General features: G+C 42.9%; 1 protein-coding gene across 2 annotated transcripts; it reads left to right on the forward strand.

Moving 5' to 3' along the window:
• Nucleotides 1-47: 47 nt before the first annotated feature.
• NDUFB5 (NADH:ubiquinone oxidoreductase subunit B5) lies at nucleotides 48-18,730 on the forward strand. 2 transcript variants are annotated; one of them, XM_075556077.1, is made up of 6 exons: nucleotides 48-213; nucleotides 6,606-6,694; nucleotides 9,203-9,269; nucleotides 11,327-11,388; nucleotides 13,159-13,265; nucleotides 18,545-18,730. In XM_075556077.1, exons 1-6 carry the CDS (start codon nucleotides 90-92, stop codon nucleotides 18,663-18,665), a joined length of 570 nt encoding a protein of 189 aa, XP_075412192.1. In that variant the 5' UTR covers nucleotides 48-89; the 3' UTR covers nucleotides 18,666-18,730. The 2 variants fall into 2 exon arrangements, with proteins under 2 accessions (XP_075412192.1, XP_075412193.1); XM_075556078.1 differs by lacking the exon at nucleotides 18,545-18,730 and adding an exon at nucleotides 13,557-15,001.
• Nucleotides 18,731-26,183: the final 7,453 nt, after the last annotated feature.

Here is a 26,183-nt window from a genome sequence, read left to right on the forward strand (position 1 = left end):
TGGCCTCCTTCCGCCTTCACCCCCATTGGTGAACCGCTCCTCTCGACTCCCATGAGCCTCTTCGCTTCTTCCGCTTGCCCGGAGTAGCCATGGCGGCCATGAGCTTATTACTGCGGTCTTCGGTCACCGCGTTGGGGCTGCTGTCCGGCCGCCGCGTGGGCGCGCGGCTCGGGCCCGGCGCCTTCCTCGCCCGCGGCCTTCCGAAGACTGACGGTGGGTGCTGATCTCGGGAGAAGCGGCGCAGGGGGTACGGAGGCAGGGCCGGAGGGCTCCCTGCCGTGACCTTGGTGGGGTCCCGAGGGAGCTGGGGGAAATCGGGAGCTCGGGGCTCGAAAAGAGACGCGGAGCAGAGGCTGTGGGATGAGAATGCAGGGATAAATCGATCTCAGTTGAACTGTTGGTTAATATTTGTAAAGCATTTTCCAATTGATTGGTCAATGCTGCTGAACCTAGGAGGAGGAATGGCTGGGAGACCCTTGTCTCTTAGACCCCAAGATCTTGGTATTTTCAGCTGCACCAGGGTCTGGTCCCGCCAGATACGAGTCACTCTGCTGAGGAGCCCATCCCCAAGTAAGGACAGTAACTGTAGGCACAGTGTCCAGAGAGCCCACATTTCTCACCGGGAGCCGAGAAACACTTCATTCTTTTAAGGAGAAAAAAAAAAAACCTTGTTAATGACTATGATCTAATGAATCTAGCCCGGCTTGTATGCCTGTTTTATCAATGCAGTCATGAAATGGAGTTTCAAACATCTTTTTGTAAAGACAAAAGTGCCGGTTGTTAGGCTCCATCAAGTTGGTTCTGAATTACAGAGACACTGTGCACACCAGAGGAAACATGGCCCGGTCCCTGGTCGTGTGCTTAAGTTTGAGGCCATGGTTGCAGCCACAGGTGCCAATCCATCCTGTGGAAGATTTTCCTCTTTCTCGCCGCCTCTCGATCAAGCACGGCGTCCTTTTCCAGGGACTGGTCCAAAGAACGTGGCTTGAAGTCTCACGCCCTCCCCTTCTTAGGAGCATTCTGGACATACTGCTTTTTTTTTTTTTTAAGGGTGTCAGCAAGCTAACTTATTCACAGGTGATGGGGATTTCATGCAAGTTTTTAAAATCTTTTTCTTTTTCACTTAAAGCTTTCTGTGCATTGTAAAAAAACTGAAAAGCAAGGAGCAAAAAGCAAAGAACACAAAAAGCATCCAGAATCATTTTGATGATTTCATAGTTTGACATGTCTTTCTATACCCTGTGCATGTATATAAATAACTGAGCATACAATCTTAGGTGGTTGAGGTCACACAGTATGGATTCGTGCATTTTTCCTCCCACACATCATTAATATTTACCAATTTGAAATCCCTAAGCCATGATATTTTGACAAGCAAGAATATAATATGCTGACTCAAAGAGAAAAAGAAACCCAAAAAATCCCCTGGGGAGGAGAAAAAAATTCATAAAGGACACAAATGGTTAACAGGCCTCTAGATAAGGGTTACAATGAAAATACTGCACTCCCTTAATGTTCATAAAACAAGAGGACACTAAGTCTAATGCTTCTAAGAAAATTATGACATTTTAAGCTATTAAAATATTACCAAGGTGTTTCCCCTGAATTTAATGTATTTCTATAGTACAGCCAAGAGATGCACACATAATGTCCTATCAAAAGACTCTAAAAGTGAGCTTAATTTCTCCCTTCAGCTGCAAGGAACTTTAATGGGGGAAAATATACAATAATTTAAACCATAAGTTATGGTTTTGAAGAATATCAACCCAGGCAGGGCAGATGTGGAACTTCTACCAGATTATGGGGGATAGTTTTAACAGATGAAAGTGGTAGAAAAATAATGAGTTTTCTGATATGCCTGGGTCATGGTCCCTTGGGACAGGTCGGTATTGATAGTGAAAGACTTTAAAAGAGAGAGAGATAGTGTCGGGTTGAGGGGGGTCCAGAACACTAGAACGGGTCCTCGGGAGCGACTTTGCAATGGTAGAAAATACTAAAGACAGACACACAGCAGGGTACAGGGGCTCCTCGTCCCATGCAAGGACTGACAGTGCATGTATTTTCCAATAGGTATATATGATGGCATACAGATCTTTCATAAGACATGCATATCATATAGCTCACATATTACATAGTCAATGGGTAATATCAAAAGCTGGTAACAATAAACAAAGCAATGAGGTGAACCCCCTGAGCAACCAGGGGTGGCTCCGTTTTATGGTGGGCTGGCTGTAGAACCTGATTGCCTTTATCTGCAGATAACCTTTAGGCATGGTGAAGTAGCCAGACACAAATGATTCATCTCATGTGGTTCTTTTATGGGGGTTATTGGAGGGACTCTGTCCAGTCATGCGAATGCAGATTAAGATTTACTTATCGTTCATCACCGTGAGTCTTCCCCCAACCAGGATCGGCTTTCCGGATCTGTCGTTAGGAGCATGGCTGATTTAGCTGTATTACATTCTCATCCAGTCCCTCAGTTTACCACAAGATAGAGACTGCATTCAAGCCAAAATATCCTGACTCATTTTCTAGCTCCCTCAGGGTCATTGACAGACATTTTTAGCTGAAGAGTGGCTTTAGTTGTGGATTTCAGGAAGGTATTTGTGCAGATTGTACGATCTCGTAGAGGGGATGTTACTTAAACCAGTGAGGTTACAAGATCATGGAAAGAATGGAGAGTTTGAATCATAGGATCGAGTCTTTGACAGCTGGTGAAGAGGAATAACAGAGATGACAGATTTTTGTGCGCTTGAGATGCAGTAAGTGCCTACATTATTATCTGATCCTTGTAAAATTATCAGTTGTCAAAGATTCACTAAGTTTCCAGAGGCTATTTGCATTTCTAAAAAGTTTTTATTGAAGCCTTAAAACCTGCTGATACTTAAGTCTACTTGAGTTCATGGAGACCCGATGTGTGTCAGGGTAGAGTGTGCGCTATAGGGTTGTCAGTGACTGATGTTTCAGAAGTCTGTTGCCAGGCCTTCTTTCTGATGCACCTCTGAGAGGCTTCTACTTCCATCCTTTGGGTCAGCAATGGAACATGCTAACCATTGCACCATGCAGGTACTCTGTTGAAGGCCAGGTGTTTGTAGCTGTGTAGCCAGTTCTGCCTCATTGGGACCCCCTGTGTGCAGTCAAACTGCTGCATAGGGTTTGCAAGGCTGACATAGGTATTGGCTATGACTTGGACTGCTAACCGCAAGGTCAGCAGTTAGAAACCACCAGCTACTCTGAGGGAGAAAGATGAGGTGTTCTACTCCCCTAAAGAGTTTTAGCCTCAGAAACCCACAGGGGCAGATCTCTCCTACCCTAAAGGGTCGCTGTGAGCCAGAATTTGCTCGATGGCAATGAGTTTGGGTGCTAATATTTCAGAACCAGGTCTCTAGACCTGTCTCCTGAGGCATGCCGGGTGAGTTTGAAGTGCCAACCTTTAGGCTAGTAGACAAACGTGTACCTGTTCATAATTACCCAGCTGAGAAGCTCCAGGGTCCATGAAACATGACTATTTGGGTAGCAAGTGGACCTGTCTGAGTTCCTGAAATCCTGGCAATCCCTTGGTTGTAAGCATGGTTTGCCCTAATATTTGTAGATGGGAAGCAGATGCCCTTACTATATCAGCAACAAATCATGAAGGTCCAAGACATCTGACAGAGTTCAGTGCAGTTGTGAAACATACTGTAGAACAATTAATAGCCATAACAGTTCTCTGGCTTATTTAACTATATGAATAATTGTTTTTATGTTTTGTTTTTTAATCATTTTATTAGGGGTTCATACAACTCTTATCACAATCCATACATGCATCAATTGTGTAAAGCACATTTGTACATTCATTGCCCTCTACATTCTCAAAACATGTGCATAAAGTATTTTGTCATATCTTACACTGTCCAACGTCTCCCTTCACCCACTTTTCTGTTGTCCATCCCCCAGGGAGGAGGTTATGTAGATCCTTATAATTGGTTCCCCTTTCCACCCCACCCTTCCTCCATGATATGAATAATGTTGTTTAATGGTTAGATAATGATATGTAAAAAGCAAGCCATTCACATGTGTAACTAACTACTGTTAGTAGAATGCTAGAATATGCCAGGCCCAGCTTTGCCCCTCAGTTCTGTCTCTTTGTGACACGTCTATTCATGTGGAAGAGCCCTTGTGGCACAATGGTTACCATGCTCGGCTACTGACCGAAGGTCAGTGAATCAACCCCCCAGCCACTTCAAGGAAGAGCGAACGAGGAGGCTCACTTGTCAGCGGGGTCAGAAATCTTCTAGGTCAGAGTGTCTCACACTGGGTCACTATCACATACCCGAATGTGGGGTCACACAAACTTTTGGCAAGTCAGTTTCTCAGCGCACAATGGTAAAAGAAAGATTCATGAGACATCAACAGTATAGTGAGTCCTAAACATTCCTGGCCGTGTTGCAGATTTCTCAGGTGAAACGGTAAGAAGCCTTGCTGTAGGCCAACCCTCTCTGCAGGCTTCATTGTTATGATCTGAGCATATCCCGTTATTGATACTTGTCTGATTCGGTAATACAGGACCCAAGAGGCGGTCCATTTTACTTTCCAACAATATTGGAAATGACTCCATGTAACAAGCTGAAAGCTACCCTTTCACATGTCAGTCCTGCTTCCTTCCAAGTCAGCACAGAGGAGCATAAGCCCTGTGTCATGGACAACCCTTCAGACACTGAAAGGCTCGACTTTTCTTTTATGGAGGAATCTAAGCAGAACCTTATCCTTGTATTGCAGTTGGCCCGTTTAGATTCACTCTTTTGCAAGTGTGCATGAAGACACTTTATCATCATTGTCTGAGCCACTCTTGTAGAATCAGCTGGAGGCCCGCCTCCAGGGCTCAGCTTATGAGAAATGCCATCTCGCTCATCCAAGGCAACCACAAGTATTTGACAATACAGGACTGCGAAAGGAGCCTCGTTTGGGGTGTTATCAATGAATTCATTTGGCTTGCTTTCCACCTTCACTCTCCTGTCTGCGTAGGAACCTTCCCTCTGTACCTGTTCTCTTCTGACACTGGAGCTTTCCGTTGCTGTCCTAATGCACTTGTATTGGGTTCACCCGAGAAGCAAAGCCAGTGGCATATATGTACAGTGTAGAGAGAAAGGGCTAAGGAAATGGCTCACACAGCTGCTGAAGCAGACAGGTCCAGATCCAGGCAGGCTCCACATTTGGGGGTCAGAGGTTAGACTGAAAGCTTCTGATTCATAATGCTGCAGGGCTGATGACACAAGACTGGCAAGAAGACAACAGGCTGGTGGCTGCAGAGGTGAATGAATCCAGGATTAGCAGGCAATATGGCAGGCTGTACTTCACAACAGATTGATTGTTCTTCGGGCAGTCCATGGTACCTTCAGTGTTGTTCAGAAAATCCAGTATTCACACACGTCAATTCATGGGCAATCTTCCTTAGTCGGTGGCCAACTTTGTTTCACATGCATAGGAGGTGATTGAAAATCTTGGGTCAGCAAGGCCCAAGTGTCAGCCACTGGAGATCCCCTCATAGAGGGGTTTAGGAGAGGAGATGGGTCAGTCAGGGTGCGAGGTAGTACCGATGAAGAACACAGCTTTCCCCCAGATCCTGGATGCTTCCTCCCCCCAACTACCATGATCCGAATTCTACCTTGCAGGGCTGGATAGGGCAGAGGTTGTACACTGGTACATAAATGAGGGCTGGAGGCACAGGGAATCCAGGGTAGATGATACCTTCAGGACCAAGGGTGTGAGGGGCGATGCTGGGAGAGTGGAGGGTGAGTGGGTTGGAAAGGGGGAACTGATTACAAGGATCCACATGTGACCTCCTCCCTGGGAGAGGGACGGCAGAGAAGGGGGGAAAGGGAGACTCTGGATAGGGCAAGATATGACAAAATAACGATGTATAAATTACCAAGGGCACATGAGGGAGGGGGGAATGGGGAGGGAGGGGAAAAAAAAAAGAGGACCTGATGCAAAGGGCTTAAGTGGAGAGCAAATGCTTTGAGAATGATTGGGGCAGGGAATGTATGGATGTGCTTTATACAATTGATGTATGTATATGTATGGATTGTGATAAGAGTTGTATGAGTCCCTAATAAAATGTAAAAAAAGAAAAGGAAAAAAAAAGAAAATGATTAGGGCAAAGAATGTACAGATGTGCTTTATACAATTGATGTATGTGTATGTATGGATTGTGATAAGAGTTGTATGAGCCCCTAATAAAACGTTTTAATAAAATTAAAAAAAAAAAAGAAAATCTTGGGTCAGGCACGCCTTATTCTTTAAAAAGACCTCCTTGCCCTTCAGCACTTTGGAGAGGTTTTGTGCAGCACATTTGCCCACTGCAGTCTGTCACTTGATTTCTGGAGGACTGCTTCCATGAGCATTGACTCTGGCGCCGAACAAAATGAAATCCTCGACAGCTTCCATCTTTTCTCCATTATTTATCCGTTCCTGCCTTCAGAGATAAAAAGAGCCTTTTTATAAAATCTTAATTCATCATTAAACTTTTTTGCAGGTTTATCTTCTGTTATAACCTGTTTCATCTTAGACCGTAACAGTGTACTTGTGTGTGCTTCGTGTAATGCAGGGTGTTTTGATATTTCTAGTCTCTGTTCGACACAGTGGAGGCCATGGGAAAAGGCTGTTCATCATCAAGCCCTCCAGATTCTACGACAAGCGTTTTTTGTCTTTACTGGTGAGTTGAAAATAATCGTTGCACTCTCTACGTGCAAATAGTTTGTGTGTGCTAAGGTTTTTCCACCACCTCCCTTTTTTGTTTTACCTATTTAGACGGAATAATTTTTTTTTAATTATTTGCTGAATGTATATTCTCTTGCCTCAGAAGATGTTGAACTAGTGTACTAAGCTATGATTTGTTACTAAATCTTTCCTTAATTATTCAAACTTTCTGTAGAAAAAACGATTGATGTGAATTGAAGATAAAACTTGAGCAACCGTTTTTCTTCCTAAATGAATGAGGTTTTAAAATAGAACCCACAGGAAGAAAAACAATAGACAAATGGAAACGTTGATCCCAGATTCATGTCAGATGATTATTTGTATAACTAAAATATTATTTAAATGACAAAAGAACTTACTGAAAGACATCTTTAAAGAGCTCCCATGGAGCTTGGGGGTAGGTACCAGATTTTTAAAATTCATATATTGTTGTTTATGTTTTCTTTTTTTAATTTCCTTGTTGTGTTATAAAATCAAGAACAATGACTTTTAGAAAGTAAAGCATGCCTTTAAAAAAAAAAAGTAAAAACTCGTGCTGTAGAATTGCCCCTGTGAGTTTCTGGGTTTCATTGGTACTTAATCTACATCACACAATTCAACAGTTCAATCATGTCAAGAAGCGCTGTACAATCATTACCACAATCAGTTTTAGAACACCTTCCCTCCACCCCCCATGGTTAAATGGCTTTTAAAATGAGCTGTGTGATCACCATCAGTTCTAATGCTCCCTCTCCCCTCCCACGTACATTGTTTGCTGCCCCCACCCCCTCACCTTCCCTATCTCCTACCCCTCACCACTACCTCCCCTATAAGCCACTGTATAAATCAATGTAACTCGTTACGGGAGTAGAAAACCTCGTCTTTCTCCCAAGAGAGGCTGGTGGTTTAGAACTCCTGACTTGGCAGCCAGCAGCCCCCTGGTAACCACTACAACAGAAGGGCTCCTCAGTGCACTCTTAATTTCACAGAAAATGCTGATGCATTGCTTCTCTGGGGTACTCACTCTACCTTAGTGTCCCAAGACTCTGAAAAGTCCCATTGCTGCCACCCTCTGACACACCGTGTGAGCACGGACTGGCCCCTGTGTGTTCTCTTGCACTCTCCCCGACCCTCATTGTCCCTGCTGCCCCCTTGCTTTTCTGGCCATGGCCAGTTCCTCTCATGGTGGCTGAAAGAACGCTGATACTTTTACTCCTCTTTTTGGTACAACATTTTATAATCAGTGTTCCATTATTTTACCCCGTGAAGCGAAAAACCGCCAATAAATACATACTGCATTATACTTGTGAAATTGACAAAGTAGAATAAAAAATGAAGAGGAGCCCTGAGGCATAGTGGGGTTCACATTGTCTTGTAAGCCACAAGGTCAGCAGTTCAAAACCACTGGTCACTCCCCTAGAGGAAGAGGAGATTTATAAAGCCAAGAAGGTCCATCAGCTGGAATACGGAATGAAGGAACGAGATAAATTAATAGAAAACCTCAAAAAAGGGGTGGGGCGGGGACTTTACCCTCATAGGGTTACAGTCTCCTAAACCCACAAAGGGTTGCTATGAGTCAGCATCAACTTGATGGCAGTGGGTTTTAGACAAAACCTCATGCTTCATTGACAACACTTGGCGAGTTACTGTCATTCAGCAGGCCACAGTTGAAGCTAGTGAACTGCTTAGGATTGTGCTACCAATGTGACCTATTGATTATATTTCCTCCTTCTATCCATCACGCTGTTAGCTTTCCTTTTTTAAAAAAAAACATTTTATTTCATCAGGAGCTCATACAACTCTTATCACAATCCATACATCTATCCATTGTGTCAAGCACTTCTGTTCATATGTTGCCATCATAATTTTCAAAATATTTTCCTTCTTCTTGAGCCATTGATGTCAGTTCATTTTCCCCCTTCCCCACCCTCCCTCCTTCATGAAGACTTGATAATTTTTTTTTTTCATATCTTATACTGACTGGTCTGCCTTCACCTAATTTTCTGTTCATTCCCCTAGGAGGAGGTTATATGTAGATCACTGTAATCAGTTCCCCCTTTCTCCCCACCACCTTCCCCTTATCATCCTGGTATCCTACTCTCATTGATCCTGAGGGGTTTACTGTCCTGGGTTCCCCAGGTTGGGAGCTCTCATCTGTACCTGCGTACATGCTCTGGTCTAGCTGGATTTATAAAGTAGAATTGGGGTCATGATAGTGGGGGGAGGAATCATTGAAGAACTAGAGGACTGCTGGCTTTTCTTAATCCTTACTTCCCTCCCCTTTTTTTCAGGTAGTAATGTAGACACCTAAAATCTAGAACAAAATAAAGGTACAGAAGTCAATTATTTGGTAGTGCATCTTCAATTGGGGAACTTCATTTTACAAGAATGAAGAGCAAAACCACATAAAAAGGATGACCGGAGGATGGTGACAGAGAAAGAGACCAGAATTGGTCATCTAAGATTAATTTTTTTTTCTTAACAGAAATTCTACATTTTATTGACTGGGATACCAGTAGCAATTGGCATAACTCTGATCAATGTATTCATTGGTAAGTCCCCCAAACTCTTACTTGGTAAAATTTTAAAACATACATACATTGATGGACTAAAACAAACACCATGAGGATTTAATTTTAAATGGGCAAAACTTTTTTTTTAAATAATTTTATTTTGGAGCTCATACAACTCTTAAATCACATTCCATCTATCCATCGGGTCAATTACATTTGTATATTTGTTGCCATTATCATTCTCAAAACATTTGCTTTCTACTTGACCCCTTGGTATCACCTCATTTCCCCCTCTTTTCCCCCAAACTCCCCCTCATGAACCCTTGATAATTTTTTTTGTCATGTCTTACACTGCCCGATGTCTTCCTTCCCCCACTTTTCTATTGTCCGTCCCCCAGGGAGGGGCTTATATGTAGATACTTGTAATCGGTTCCCCCTTTCTACTCCATCTTCCCTCCACCCTCCAGTGTCACCATTCTTACCACTGGTCCTGAGGGGTTCATCTGTCCTGGATTCTGTGTTTCCAGTTCCTATCTGTACCAGTATACATCCTCTAGTCTAGCCAGATTTGTAAGGTCGAATTGGGATCATGATAATGGTGGGGAGGAAGCACTTAAGAACTAGAGGAAAGTTGTATATTTCATTGTTGCTACACTGCACCCTGACTGGCTCATCTGACTCCCCGAGACTCTTCTGTAAGGGGATGTGCAGTTGCCTACAGATGGACTTTGGGTCCCCAATGTCATTCACAATGATATGACTTTTTGTCCTTTGATGCCTGGTACCTGATCCCATCGACACCTCGTGACCACACAGGCTGGTGCTTCTTCCATGTGGACTTTGTTGCTTCTGAGCTAGATGGCCGCTTGTTTACCTTTAAGACCTCATATCTTTTGATACCTGGGCACCATCAGCTCTGTTCACCACATTTGCTTACTTACCCACTTTGGCTATTGGGAAGGTGAACATCATGGAATGCCAGTTTAATAGAACAAGTTGTTCTTGCATTGAGGGTGTACTTAAGTAGAGGCCCAATGTCCATCTGCTGCCTTAATAATAAACCTATAAATATATACACAGATCTATTTCTCCATCATCATATATAAATATGTTTATATATGTACATGCCTGAATTTAGACCTCTATAAATGTCCTTTGCCTTCTAGTTGTTTCCTCTATTTCCTTTTATTTTCCTCTGGTCCCATTAGCCTTCATTTGGGTCTCAGTCATTCCTCTCAGTGACATTGCCCTTGATCAAACTCCACCAGGCCTCTTACACCCTCTTTTCCACCAATGTTGGATCACTTGTCCCTGGGTTTGTTAACACCACTTCCTTTCACCCACCTCTCCCTGTCCAATGTCCCCCCCAGCCATCGGGCCATTGTATTCCTCAGATTGTTTATCCCACCTATAGGCCTGCAGAGATAATAATATGCACAAAAACAAGACAGAGCAAAGCAACAAAAGAAAACAAAACAATAACAAAAGGCCAATGACAAAAAAAGAAAAGCCTGTAAATAGTTCAAGGTCTGTTTGTTGACCTTTAGGAGCTGTTTTCTGGTTGCCCCAAAGTCTATTTTTGGTATTCCCTCGGGACTTCCTTGTTCTGTTCCCCTTGCTGCTCTGTTCTACTACCTTTGTGTTTTGCCTCAGTGTGACACTGTGTCTCCAGTGTTGTCCCCCATAGGGCCATGGGTGAGTGAGGGATGTTGTGTCTCATAGTGGGGCTGGCCACATGGTCCTCTCTGTGCATTGACTGCTCTGAGCAGGGATATCGTCCTCAAAGCTTGGTGGGCCAGGCTGTGCTCCACTCTCTTCCTCCCCCTTCATCTGCTCCCATGTGCTCTGATCAGACTCCCTGAGCTGTAGCTTTAGCACTGCCCTATCGCACTGAAGAAAATTCCTCTGCGGGGAGGGGTGGCCGTCCATGTAGTTGGGATTGGGGCCGCCCTCCGACCTCTCTACTGGTTCCCTGCTTCATGCCAGTATGTTGCTAAATGGACAAATCTTGATCCACAATAGTTTCTCAGATTATCTCAGGGCAATACTCCATAGTTCTAAGGCTAAAGTTGAACATCACCATTTTCTCTTGTTAGGTGAAGCTGAATTAGCAGAGATTCCAGAAGGCTATGTACCTGAACATTGGGAATATTATAAGGTTAGTAGAAGACACACATTTTTTTATCTGTTAGATGTCATATCCATGCCCTGGTTAATGTCTTGATTTAGCAATTGCAGTATAGTTAGTTGTATATTCAATTCTCAGCATCGTGTCAACATTTTTGCTCTCTTTTTATATGCAACTTCTCTTGGTAATTTTTTACATGGTTTCATTATTTTGTCTCGTGCATTTTCAAAGGATGACTCTGATAAGTGTGTCTGATCTACCAAAGTAACAGTGATATTTTATCCTCTACATTCAATCCCTTGGCAAAAATTTTACTAATGCTAACATGAGCTGTTATCTATTAGCAGTTATTGTGCAGCAGGTACTGTGTTAAAAGTATTTCTCAAAGATAATCTCATCTCATGTGAATGGTACTATTATTATTCCCTTTTAGAGATGAGGAAGCTAAAGCTTAAAAGATGTTAAATGACTTGCGCTAGCGAGGGCCAGAATGTAAATCGAGACCTTGCCGACTCCCAAGGCTGCACTGCTGGTCATTGCCCTCTGGGGTACCCACTGCCTCCCAAGGCTGCACTGCTGGTCATTGCCCTCTGGGGTACCCACTGCCCAAACCCAGGGTGGCACCTGTTCCTTGTCATGACACGTGTGTACTAAGACGGCCTGGCAAACGCAGCCTGTGTGTGAGCGATAGCTCCGAAAACAAATATTTCATTATTAATGTCAAAATAAACTATACAGTTAGTTTAGACTAATTAATGGAAAGAGCTCTGTGTTAGTCTGAGTAGACTACAGAAACAAATTCAAAAACATGCATATGTATATGTGGGAGAGGTTTATATACAAGAGCTATTGTACATATAGAAAACATCCCAACCCGGTCCAGATTAAGTCCATAAGTCTGATATTAGCCCATATGTCTGATACCAATCTATAAAGTCCTCTTCAGACTCAGGAAACACTTGCAATGACGCCAAATGCAGGATGACCCTGTAAAGTCTTTGGGTCCAGTGGCGTTGTAAGCATCTCAGCACTGGCAAGAGTCTCTCTGTGGTTTCTCTGGCTTCAGGGGTCTGGTTGCATCCATGTGACTTGTCTTCTGCATGTCTCCAGGAAGTGGCAGAGAGAGAGGGGGGGGGGTGTGTGTCTTCTACCTCCAAGGAAGAAGTACCAGATTTCTCAGAAAACCGTGCCCACAGAAGTCTCATTGACTATTTCCAGATTGACAGCTAGACGCCACCCCTACACTCTTAATCCTTAAATTGATACCGGATTAGGTGACTCCCACAAGCTCTATTTTTAGACCACCAACTTCTATTTAAAGAGGCCTGGTGGCACAGTGGTTACACATTGGGCTGCAATCCACAAGATCCACAGTTCGAAGCCACCAGCTGCTGTACAGGAGACAGTTGGGGCTTTGTACTCCCATAAACTGTTCCAGTCTCCGAAGCTCAACAGAGAAAGTTCCACCCTGTCCTAAAGGATCACTGTGAGTCAGCATCTATGCATTGGCAGAGAAAGTACATTGTAGCTTTAGCTACTGAATCTTCCAGTTAGGAGTTTAGTATGGTGTAAGGGGGCAAGTGCAAGCTCTGGCGTTTTACATTTACTCATCTGGAGATTGGGGATCAAAATACCATCCACCCATGGATTAAGATGATTTAAAATTAAGAAAGTAGTTGTCGTAGGTGGTATGTTGATTTATGTAACAAAATGGTCAATTTTAAAGAACAGTATAACCATAAAAGCAAAGTATTGCTCAGAAATGGACGTATTTTTAACCGATTTTATCTTTTCTGGTAGCATCCTATATCAAGATGGATTGCCCGTAATTTCTTTGACTCTCCCGAAAAGAATTATGAAAGAACGATGGCTATCCTTGAAATTGAAGCTGAGAAAATGGAATTACGGTAAAGGGGAGTGGGACGGAAGTAAATCCTGGTATACTCGTATCATGTACTAGAAGGAAAAAGTAAGACTGTTTCAACACGGTTGGATACTACATATATAAAAATGAAGGTAGGAGAGGCTTTCAGAATTATGAGTTCGAAACTAGGAGACCCTAGCTGCTGTCAGGTGCCGTCACATGAATGTCGTCCGGTCCTGTGTCATCCTCACACGCATTGCAGGCTCTGAGCCCAGTGTTGCAGGCACTGTGTCCAGCCGGCTCATTAAGGTTCTCCTTCCCTCCCCTTTGCCAGGCATGCTGTCTTGTTCTGGTGATTTGTCCTCCCTCAGGATGTCTCCAAACAAACGAAAGTCTCACCATCCACAGTTGAAGAAGCATTTTGGTTGTCTGTCTTCTGGCTGTTCACTGCACATTCTTTACCACCAGGACCGTTTGGATGTATCGATTCTGCTTTGGTCTTCCTTTTTCCTGGGCCACCCTTCACATGTACACGCTGCTGTTAGGTGCCGGGGAATTGGTTCTGACGCACAGCCCTCCTATGGGCAACAGAACAAAACACTGCCTGGTTGGGTGCCAGTATCACCAGCGTCTGGGGTTTGAGCCCATTGTCGTAGCCTCTGCCTCAATCCATCCTGTAGAGGCTGCTTTTTCGCTGCCCCTCTATCCTGTTCGGGGACCGGTCTTTCACGACTACATGACCGAAGTACATGAGAGGAGCAGGAGCCTTGTCATCCTGGCCTCTAAGGAGCATTCTGGCTGTTCTTCCCACACAGATGCATTTGTTCTTTCAGCAATCCATGAAACTTGATACCTTTGCCAGCACCATAATAAAAATGCACCAATTGCCTTTCTTATTTGATGTCTGACTTTCACATGCATAGAAGGCGATAGAAAATAACATGTTTTGGGTCAAACGAACCTTAATCCAGAGAGTGACATCGTGGCTTTGCAACACTTTGAAGAGGTCTTGGGCAGCAGATCTATCCCATGCAACCCGTCCTTTGATCTCCCATGTGCTGCTTCCTTGATCGTTGATGGCGTATCCGAGCAGGATGAAGCCCTTGACTTCTTCCATCTGGATTTTGGTCTTCTTTGTTGGAAGTTGTAATCCATAATGAAGGCTGCAATTATTTATCTTCCTCAACCAGTGCTACAAATCCTCCCCAGTTTCAGCAAGCAACGTTAGGTTATCTGCATACCACAGGCTATTAATATTCCTCAAATTCTGATGCTGCATGCTTCATCATATAACCCAGCTTCTCCGAAGATTCACTCAATTTACTGAATGAGTAAATTTGGTTAGAGGTTACAACCTGGTCGCACACCTTTCCTAGTTTTAAACTATGCAGTATTGTTCATTTCTCGCAACTACCTTTGATCCATGGACAAATGTACATCAGCACAATGAAGTGTTCTGGAATTCCCATTCGTCTCAGGATAATCCATAGTTTGTTCTGAACTACACAGTCGAATGCCTTTTGCATAGTCAATAAAACACAAATAAGCATCTTTCTGGTGTTCTCTGCTTTCAGAATCCATCAGACATCAGCAGTGATATCCCTTGTTCCACATCCTCTTCTGAATCTGACCTGAACTTCTGGCAATTCGCTTTCAGTGTATTACTACAATCCTTATTGAATGTCTTCTGCAACATTTTACTTGCATGTGATATTAATGATATACTATAATTTGATCATTCTAATGGGTCACATTTCTTTGGAATGGGTATAAATATGCATCTCTTCCAGTCAGTTGGTCAGTAGCTGTCTTTCCAAAATTCCTAGCTGCCAGTACTTATTCAACTTGGAGAAAACTTTCAGTTTGTTTGATTTTGGCTAATGCTTGTTTTCAGCTGTTTTGGGTGCAGCTTGAACGTCTTTTGTTAGTACCACTGGTTTTCAGTCATGTGCCAAGCTCTTGAAATGGTTACATGTCAATGAGTTGGTTTTGGTACAGTGATTGTGTTCTTTCCATCTTTTGATGCTTCTGAATCATTCAATATCTTGCCCATAAAATCTTTCAGTTTTGCATCTCAAGACTTGAATTTTTTTTTAGTTCTTTCAATTTCAAATATGCTAAGCGTGTTCTTCCATTTTGGTTTTCTAACTATAGATTTTTGCATATTTCACTATAGCATTTTACTTTGTCTTCTCTAACTGTCCCTTGAAGTTTTCTTTCTTGTGGGATACAGAAAGATTTCTCCCAAGTTGTCTCCCCCAAATATATGCCAAACGTAGCTGCTTGCTACACAAGGCAAATGACAGAGGTCAACGAAAGCATTTCAGAGGTTACTCTTTCTAAGGGTTGTGAGCCATCTAGAGCAAACAGACTATAGTCTGTCCCACCCTGAGTAGGGCCCTTCTGATAAGGATAGTAGATTGTTTCCTTCAAGGAGAGCCCAGCGAGGTCAAGCCCACTCAGGGGTGACCACGGCTAGGCTGCCAGATTGAGTGTAGGGTCCGCCCTCCCCTTCCTAGCACTTGTACACCCCTAGCTTATCCCCTTTCGTGTTTATGCCTGTTGTACATCCCTTCCTGTGTGGTTACCTCTAATCACGCCCCAAAGTATATATGGGCCTTGGCCAGAAATCAAGAAAGAGACTCCTCCTGCCCTCTGCCCGCGCTGTGCGCAGACCTGGCTGGTGAGATCGTGGCCATTCAGGAGGTGAGCATGCTACCATGAAATGTGTCTGACTCCTTTATTTCACCTTTCCTCTTATTCTCTGACTTTACTATAATCTTTATATGCAATAACCAAACATTCGTGCCTATTAGACCCGTGATACAGTTGTGAGGAACTGGTTCCCCCCACACTTCTAAGTAAAGATCTTTGCATATTTCTTTTTCTTTTTTGTGTGTGCATATTTCATTGTAGGATTTTACTTTGTCTTCTCATACTGTCCCTTGACGTTTCCTGTTCAACTCTTTGACTTCATCCTTCTGTTTGCCTTTGCCACTCTACAATGAAGAGCAAGTTTCAGAGTCACTTGTGATATCCAAGCAGATCTGCCCTTTTTTTCCTGTCTTTTTATGACCTTTTGCTTTGTTCATGAATGATGTCCCTGATGTCGTCCCACAGCTCATTGGGTCTTCTGTCATTAGTGTCCAGTGTGCCAGATCTGTTCTTGAGGTTGTCTCAAAACTCAGTGAAGACAGACTCAGGACTCCTGAGATAGACTCACAAGAGATTTTGGCTCGGAAATCAATTTTAAGTTTATTTTACAACAAATTTACTATATTCTTGCTTCCAGAAATATTATTTAGCCTTGTAAGAGCCTTGTTTGAAATTTGAAAATAATTTTAAGTAATTAGTAAATAAGCAAGAAAATACTGTGTAAGTTGTGAAAATAAAAATTGTAATGTATAAGGTCAAAAAAAGGGAGAGAGAGAGATTTTGGCTCTCATGGAGTTGTTTTAATTTTCTTCAACTTCAACCAGAACTTACATATGAGCAATTTCTTATTTTGATATCTGTGTATTGTATCTGGAGAAGTCTGTATGTATAGTTGCTTTTTGTGTTGTTGAAAATGCTATTTCCTATAAAGATTTTGGTCTTCCAAAGTTCCATCATGCGATCTTTCAGCTTCTTTTTTATCACCAAGATCACATTTTCCAACTACTGTTCCAACTTGTGCATATCAGTTCCCAGTGATTCTGAGTGCATCTTGATTGCATGTTTGATCAATTGCAGACTGAGGCGTTGGTAGAATCCTTCTATTCATTGCTACCATTAGTGGTTTGAATAATAGTTTTATTGACTGGATTTTCTTGTGTATGGATAAACATTAACCTATCAGAGATAGCATCGTACCTCAAAATAAGTCTTCAAATGTCCTCTTTTGGAAAAAAAGTCCTCCTTTGAAGGTGAATAGAATGCCATTCCTTTTGAATCTGTCACAGTAAACCATGTGATTTTCTTATTAAGAACGGTCAATACCAGTCCATGTCAGCTGACTAACACATAGGATATCAATATTTATGGGTTCCATTTCATTTTTTGACAATTTTCAATTTTACTGGATTCGTACTTCATACATAGTTTGTACATTCCAAGTTCTGGTTACTAATTGATGTTTGCTGTTGTTTCTTCTCCTTCTGAGTTTGACTGCACTAGCAAATGAATCTCTCAGAGACTTCATTCAATCGACGTCATTATGATTGATTCTACTCTGAAAAGGCAGTCGTACTTTGATGCATTCTTACCTGAAGGACTCATCTTCTGGCACTATCTCTGACAATGTGCTGCCATTATTTGTGACATTTTCAGTATCTGAGAATTTTTCAATGCCTCTCCAAGTTTTGGGGGGCCAATTCCTCAAAAGTGGACTGCCTATTTCTTCTTCGTAGTCTGTTCTTAGGTTGGAAGCTCTACTAAAACCTGTTCGCTGGCTGAATTTGAAATACCAGTGACATAGCTGTCATTCCAGTGTCATATTTGACATACCAGTGTCCAGCATCACAGCAACACATAAGCCACCATGGTATGACAAACTGACAGACAAGCATCAAAGAACAAAAATCATATCATTGAGAATGGGGGGGAGTACGGAGTGGGGATCCAGAGCCCATCTGTAGGCAACTGGACTCCCCCTTACAGTAGGATTTTCGGGAGTCAGATGAGCCAGTCAGGGTACAGTGTAGCAATGGTGAAACATACAACTGTTGCTACACTGTAATGGTAAAACATACAACTTTCCTCTAGTTCTTAAGTTCTTCCTCCCCACCACTATCATGATCCCAATTTTGCCTTACAAACCTGGCTAGACCAGAGGATGTGCACTGGTACAGATAGGAACTGGAAACACAGGGAATCCAGGACAGAAAAACCCCTCAGGAGCAGTGGTGAGAGTGGTGATACCGGGAGGGTGGAGGGAAGGTGAGGTAGGAAGAGGGAACCGTTATCAAGGGTTCATGAGGGGAAGGGGGTATGGGGAAGGAGGAGAGAATGAACTGATTCCAAGGACTTAAGTAGAAAGCAAATATTTTTTTAAATGATGGCAGCAAATGTACAAATGTGGTTGACACAATGGATGGATATATGGATTGTGATAAGAGTTGTATGAGCCCCCAATAAAATTATTTTTTTAATAAATAAATAAAAATAAACCTTGGCCGTTAAATTCCGTGAATTTTGGACAGAAGTCCATGCTTATGTGACGACTACTGCAATGCAGGTCTTTTTGATAAGCCTGAGATGCTTCATTCTGCTTTGAACTTTGTTGCTTTTTAGATTTACCACTGGCCTCGCCAGAATCACTGTTTGCATTTCCATGTGTTCCAGGTTAAAGGAGCTGGAAGTCCAAGCCTTAATGCGGGCGAGAGGTGATGGGCCCTGGTATCAGTATCCGACTATCGACAGAGCACTTATTAATCATTGTCCAAAAGCATCTCCTGACAACTAAGCGGTTTTTCCTTCCCAAATACAAAGTGTGTTCTCTTTAGTGAAAATAAATGCATCAACACATTCTGTATGCGTGCTCTCTCTGATGAATAAAAGAGCGTGTCGTCGTCTTGTTTCTCGTTGGTTCCAATGAAAGCTTTGGGGAGATATAAATTGTTAACAGTAAAAAGTGGGAGGGAGAAGAGTGTGCGGACTCAAGTTGTTTTATCTGATGGATAGAATTACAGAAGAGAAGGCTAATTCTTTTCAGCATCAGGGAGTATCTCTACTAATTTATACATACGCCTGTATTGTCCACCAAGATCCTCCAGTGGCAGCTCATGATTTTAAATCACACAGGAAGCATTGAGTCCTGTATTTTATAACATGCAAGGAAAACATGTTCTTCCACCAAGTGGGGGTGGCTTTGAACTGTAGACCTCGCGGTTAGCAGCCTAGTCCGTCATCCACTCTGCCACCAGAGGTCCTCCCAAACATTTTCAAGATAACAAATCTTGAAATTTTATTTGCACTTGTATGTCCATTTTTCTTAGATTTCATTCATTTAGGATTTATTTCTTTTTAAATTTTTCTAATGTGTTGCTTGTGGGCTGGGTACTTGGACTGCACAGCTGAGATAGGAAGAACTGCAGAGATGACCCAATGTACAATTACTTTTTCTCACAAAGGTTTGTTGAATGCACAGCGGGCCTACAAAACATCATTCTAACAATCGGGGGCAACAGATGTTCTAGCAGGGAATGCAGATAGTCATGCTGCAAAGGAATCAAGGGTCACCAAGAACAGCTGGCCTTTTGCCAGATTTCTTCATTCCACCTGTGGCCAAAGGGCCTTCACCTTTAGCTCCTCGAGTTTCTCCTTGAAAGCCTGGTCCTCATCAATCGGGCTTCTTGCCACCTCCTCTACCTGGCATGGCACCTGCCCGCCCCTTCCCCAGGCCTGCTACCGAGAAACAGGCCACTTAGGATTTCTTAGAGTGCCTTGGTAGGCACTACAGAAGTTTTACAGCGTGACTACAAGCACTACAGAATGTTAAAGCTGAACATCTTAACGTGCTATCAAGGATTTTTTATTGTGTACTAAACTTCATCTTTTCAGAGTGTTGTAAGACACTTATCTGCGTTTTACAAATGAGAAACTTGTGGTTTAGAGATTTTCTCACTGCCATCAAGTCAATGCCAACTCATAGTGACCCTGTAGAAAAAGGTGGAACTGCCCCTGTGGACTTCTGAAATGAACTTTGTATGGGAGTAGAAAGCCTCATCTTTCTCCTGAGAAGCAGCTGTTGGTTTTGAACTGCTAACCATGCAGTTAGCCGAATGCCACCAGGGCTCCTTTTAAATACATAATATTTATAGTAATAAGCATCTAAAATATGCTTCTCGGCATCTAAAGTGGCTTTTGACTTCATTTTCAAACCTGTAACAATCACTATTCTTCAAGAAAGAAGTGTCCCTAGGTCAGGGATCTACATATAACTTCCTCTCTGGGGAACAGACAACAGAAAAGTAGGTGAAGGGAAATGCTGGACGGTGTAAGATGACAAAATAATTTCTAAATTATCAAGGGTTCATGAGGGGAGGGGAATGAGCTGATCCCAAGGGCTTAAGTGGGGAGCAAATGTTTCGAGAAGGATGAGGGCAATGTACAATTGTGCTTGATGCAATTGATATATGTATGGATTGTGATAAGAGTCGTATGAGTCCCCAATAGTCAGGCTTCAAAAGACTCCCAGAAGCCAAATAGAAAACTCGACTCTGCTGCCCAAACAAGCAAGCAAATTAAAGGCCAGCTCAGGCCATTTGCTCGGCTATTTCTGAGTCCCTGCTGTGTACGGACAATCCAGCTAATATTAATTATCCTTAGGGATGGGTGCAAATTTCACTCCCCAGAAAAGGGCTACCAGACACTCAGCACCTAGATTTTGTTCTGAGGATTCACATGCACTCTAATTAGAAGCTTAAGCTAAATTCATTATCGAGTACATTCCGGCTCACGGTGTCCCTGTGGACAGGAGAGAACGGCTCCGCAGAGTCTCCTCGGCTGTCATGTTTGGGAAAGCAGGCTGCCACGTCTGTGAGAAGTGACTGGTGGGCATGGACTGCCATCCTTGTGGTTAGCAGTCGAACACTTAACCTGGGTCATCAAACTGCAATGCGCTCACTTCACAGCTGCTTGAGAGAAAGCAACCAAGACCCAACTGCCAGCGAGTCAAACCTTTTTTCTCCCAAGTTTGCACACATTCCTTGGACTTCTAAAATAAAGCTAATATATGTATGTGAGTTTTTATGCAAACATTTCCAACTCAAAAGCTGTCGTTTATGATGCCTTGACCACTGTGCTTTGTAGGAGGGATACAGTGGTCAGCACATGAGACATGTTGTCTCCAAAAACTTTGCTATTCAATACAAAAGATAGAATTAAATTTTAAAAATGTAATGCACTGGGTTTCAGGAAGAACAGGGCACTGTTGCAACCAATGGAGGTCCTAAGCTAGCCTGAGGTGACCCGGAGTGATTGTGAGCAGGGACCTGGGCTTCCTAGAGGGAAGGGAGGCATGTTCTGAGCAGAGGAAGTCTTGAGAGGCGAGAGAATTGAACTGAAAAACGTCTGGAGAAGCCGGGAATTTGGTGGATGAGTAGGAGAGGGGAGAAAACGTAAATGTGGGTCAGATCACTCACAGAATGGCAGCTCTGGTTGAGGGATTTGGATTTTGCCTTCAGGAAAAATAACCCCACGTCCATTGCAATCTGGACAATTCCGACTCTTAGGGACACTTGTTTTTAGGTGTCGTCAAGTCACCCCCAACTCACCAACCACAAGTACCTAATAACAGCATCAAAGCCTGTGAAGGAGTCCTATTGGTGCAGTGGCTTACACATCGGGCTGCTAACCAAAAGGTTGGTGGTTTGAGCCCGCCAGCAGCTCTGTGAGAGAAAGATGTGGCAGCCTGCCTGAGGGGAGATGTACAGCTTCAGAAACCCAATGGGACATTCTCTTTTGGCCTTCAGGGTCACTATGAGTTGGAATCCACTCAATGGGAATAGTTAACTGACTCTTGTGAATGGTACAATTTTCAACATAGTATTTTCCCTTTATCACATACCTTATACTTTTGACCCGCATTCCAGATTTTGGAAATTCGATTCTGTTGATTAAATTGCTTTATGTGCTCATCGGGTTGTCCTAAACGATGCATGCCCACAAAACACATTTGTTCAGAAAACAGTCTTATCCCTGCAGTTATTTACAACTTATTCCTTTAACCATGAAGAACCCGATTATTTTATATTGTGTGTTTGAGGACTGAAATATCTGGAATCTTTCTCATCTGTTTTTGTGTATGGATTATTTCTGCTTGTTCTCAATTATGGTGCCTTGTTTTCTTGTGTGCTCAGTTGTTTTTTAAATTCTATTTTCACTAGGAGCATTTTATTTTCCTTGTGTTTGCATTTGCCAAACATTAAAGCAGGTGCATTTTCAGTATGAAAGGTCTCAATCATGCATGATCCACAGTAGAGTTATGAGGTAGTGAGTTTATTGTGTCAACCGGGCCGATAAACACATGTGGAATTAATTGAAGGGTGGAGGGATAAATGGCTCAGTGAGCCTCGCCTTTCTAATTCTCAGGTCTCTTGCTTTGTGATGGTGGGACCAGGATGCAGTTGCTTTAGCCAATTCCTGCTTCGGCTGTCAAGGCTCATTTCCTGCAAGACAGTCCTGAGAAGAAATCACATGGACCTACGCCGATGCAACCTTGGGTGCTGGAGCAGCCGTGTGGAGATGCCTGCTAGCACTGAGATGCTTACACATTCACTGACTTGGCTTTCCTCCTGCAGTCAGCGTCTGTTTTGTGAGCTGGAGGAGGAATTTGTGGATTGGTGTTGGGCATATGGGTTAATGGGTTAATGTTGGATTTGTGGGCTTGGACAGCACTGGGTTGGGTTGCTTTCTTAATGCGCACTTAACCTTTATATAAAACTCTCTCTTATGCATGAGTTTCTGTGGATTTGTTTCTCTAATGTACCCAGACTGACACAAGTTACCAAGTTAGGGAAGTAGAAGAGCAGTAAGTTGTGTTGTTTTCCTGCGGCTGCAGTTACAAATTACCATAAATGTGGTTGAAAACAACATAAATAAAACAACATAAATTTGTACTCTCAGTTCTAGGGGCCAGAAGTCTGAAATCTATCAGTGAATCAAAATCAAGGTGTTCGCCAGGCCATACTCTCTCCAGCCACGCGAAGAGAGAATTTGTTTCTCGCTTCTTCCAGTTCTGGTGGCTGCCAGCATCCCTTGGCTTGTGACTGCATCTCTAACTTCAATCTCTGTTGGTATAATCACATTGTCTTCTCCTCTTTTTCTGTGTGTGTCAAACTGGCTCCTGAGTTCTGTCTAATAAGGACACTGCGATTGTATTTAGATCCATCCAGATAATCAAAGACCATCTCTCCAGTTCAAAATCCTTAATCGCATAAGCAAAATCCTTTTTGCCGCATAATGTAATGTGGATTCAAATGTGAATATCTTTCAGTAGGCTATTATTCGGACAACCACACAGCTGTTTTAGAAATCTTGGGGAAAAAATCTTGTAAGATTGTTCAAAATACAACTCACTAGGTTTTAAACAACGTTTTTAGTAGTAGTTTTTAAGCAAAGTAGCAAATTATTATTAAAATGTAACCCTTAATAAACTCATTTAAAATTTTCAAATATAAGATTGTTCAAACTGCAGAGTACTCATTCACATAGTACTAAAATCAAGTGATAATACACTTTACGTCGGCATTTTCTAATAGTAGCTGTATCATTTAAAAATTGTGTTCAGCTACTGCTAGCAGAGCATTCTCATACTACTCTCTCTGCTCAAACACAAGTCACATAAACAAGGTCAAAGTTTATTTCCTCTCCTGTGATGCCAACCTGAAACAGGAAGCACAGGACTAACACCCAGCTCACCATCATCAGGGACCCAGTATGTTCCATCTCTCTGTCTGTCCCACCTGCATTCCATCTTCAGCTTTCCTCATGGTTCAAGTTGGCTGCCAGAGCTCCGGCCATCGCATCCACATGCCAGGCAGCAGAAAGGCGGAATACCTTTGCTTAATGCCTTCTTGTCTAGTGGAAGCTAGTCATCTGTGTACATTTAGATACAAAAGAAAGTAGGAGATTTTGTTTTCCACTTGGTGACATTATCCAAGTTTCTTCTTCTAAGGCAGAGGGGAGAGTGGATGTTGGGGAGCAATTAGCGGTCTTTAAATAGTAATCTCCTTAAAACCTGCTAGGAACTTTTATATGAGGAAGACAGCTCAGCGCTAGGAATACAGAGCTGTATTGAGAGGGTCTTTGCTTTCCAGAATTTTGTACTCCAGAAGACAGGGTACCTAAATAGATACAATTAGATATATTTAGTTAGATAACACATTTAGCTAAATAGATATATTTCAGTAGCTAATGAGTGATATTAAGGAGCACCGATGGCATAATGGTTAAGTATTGTGCTGCCAACTGAAAGGTAGACATTCAAACCTATCAGCGGCTCCATGGGAGAAAAGACCAGATGATCTCCTGTCAATCTTCCCAACAAAGCAAACTCACTGCCATCAGTCGATTGTGACATAGGAGCCCTAAGGGACAGGGGAGAGCTGCCTAGCTGCCTAATTCTGTGGAGCAACTGGGGGTTCCAGACTGCTACCCTTGTGCTTAGGAGTTCAAAGTGTATTCTTCCACGCCCTGGGGAATTTCTGCTGCATGCTGGAGGGTTGTTTTCTTGAGAATGAACTTGATGGAAAACAACAAGAGCAATAATGAGAGAGGTTTCTGAAACACGGAGAAAGGAAGATTTCAAGAAGTCAGATAAGTGCAGTAGGGTGTTCCAGGTGAGGTGAGGCTCCTCGTGAACAAAAGGAGAAGGGCAGGGATGCTCGTGAGCTGATCAATGAGTACATGGTTTGGTTAGATGTGTACTCACTCGTGTGGAGGAAAACACTGCCCCAAAGTAACCTCTTGTCACATCTTTAGAGAAGAAGGAGGGGGAGGGGGCAGACCCCATGGATAATGATAGAAATAACAAGGAGTCAGCCACTCCGCTAAGTTCTTTACAAACATAACCTTGTGTAAATCCTGCACGGCGGCTATGGCTCTCGCTGTCTGCTTTTTATTTTGGCGTCAATGGATTATTTTTTTCAGGATGTCCTCTTTCCAATTGTGTATTACGGGCACATTCTAAGGCTCAGCACCCCCAGTTTTTCTTCCTGCAACCTGGATCTTGAGTGGAGACAGCTATGGGTGGAATGAAGTGACAAGTGGTAGTTCCATCTGGAAAGAAACTCTCGGACGAATGGTTGCCACTCTGAGCCTTAGAGTTTTGGTTTCTAATCATTCAGCCCGATCTTCAGGACTGAAAGTCCTCCATCACCCTCCCAAGACACCCCCTTTTCTTTTTTTTCCCCCTCGTGTTGATCAGAGCTGGTTTCTAAAGTTTACAACAGAAGAAACCAAATGTATTCAGTCAGACGGTGTTGCAAGCGGAAGATGCTTAGGGACATGAGAGGTTACTAGACATCCATTCAAAGAGAAGGCAGGAAACAGCAGACCGTTGTGATGAGTGGTGCACCTGGGGGTGGAAAATGTGAGGTCTACGTTTTAAAAGGCATTGGATAATTTGAAACAAGACATAGATGTGTTCAAATCTTTGCACTCGTTTAGGATTAGGGTTAATCTTAGATTAGTTCTGGGATCCTAGGTGATATTCCTGGGAGCCCTGGTGGTGTAGTGGTTACACTGCAAGGTCAGAAGTTTCAAACCATTAGCTCCTCCTTGGGAGAAAGCTGGGGTCATCTACTCCAATAAAGAGCTTGTCTCGGGAAAAATAAACAAACAAACAAATACATAATGAGGAAAAAGAGTTTGTCTCGGAAACTCACAGGGCCAATGCTACCCTTTCCTACAGGGTTGCTATGAGTCAATGTGGACCCAAAGGCACTGAGTTTGGATTGGGTTTGTAGACGATATTCCTAAAACTCAAATCCTAGAGTTGAAACTGCTATTTCACTTACTCTTATGTACACATTGTGGTATGGGAGAGGAAGGAGTGGGATCCCCAGAACTGAAACGGGGAAACCGAGGCGTGTGAGAAGATTTGGAGGAGCCTGAATTCTGAAACCACTGTACCCCTGCTCTTCCCTTCTCTAAGAAAAGAGAGCTATCTACTGTGTGCAAGTTGCTGTGTTTGCCATTGTCAACCCCAAAAGCATCCTCACTGAGAAGGCCTCATGGACTGCAGACGAGAGGGTAAGTGGTCACCGGGTCTATTCCACAGCACCCCCAGAAGCAGCAAATTCTATAAAAGGGACAAAGTTTATGAGAATACATTTTGAAGATGTTTAGCTGTGGAGGGCAACATAAATATTTGGATCTAACCAAATTAACCTAGCAGGCATGGTCTACAGCCCTTATGCACACCCAGGATATGTACCCAATATAAATCTAGACCAAATGTTAGCTCATACCAAGGGAG

This window comes from Tenrec ecaudatus, chromosome 8, assembly GCF_050624435.1.
Source record: "Tenrec ecaudatus isolate mTenEca1 chromosome 8, mTenEca1.hap1, whole genome shotgun sequence".
NCBI lineage: Eukaryota > Metazoa > Chordata > Mammalia > Afrosoricida > Tenrecidae > Tenrec > Tenrec ecaudatus.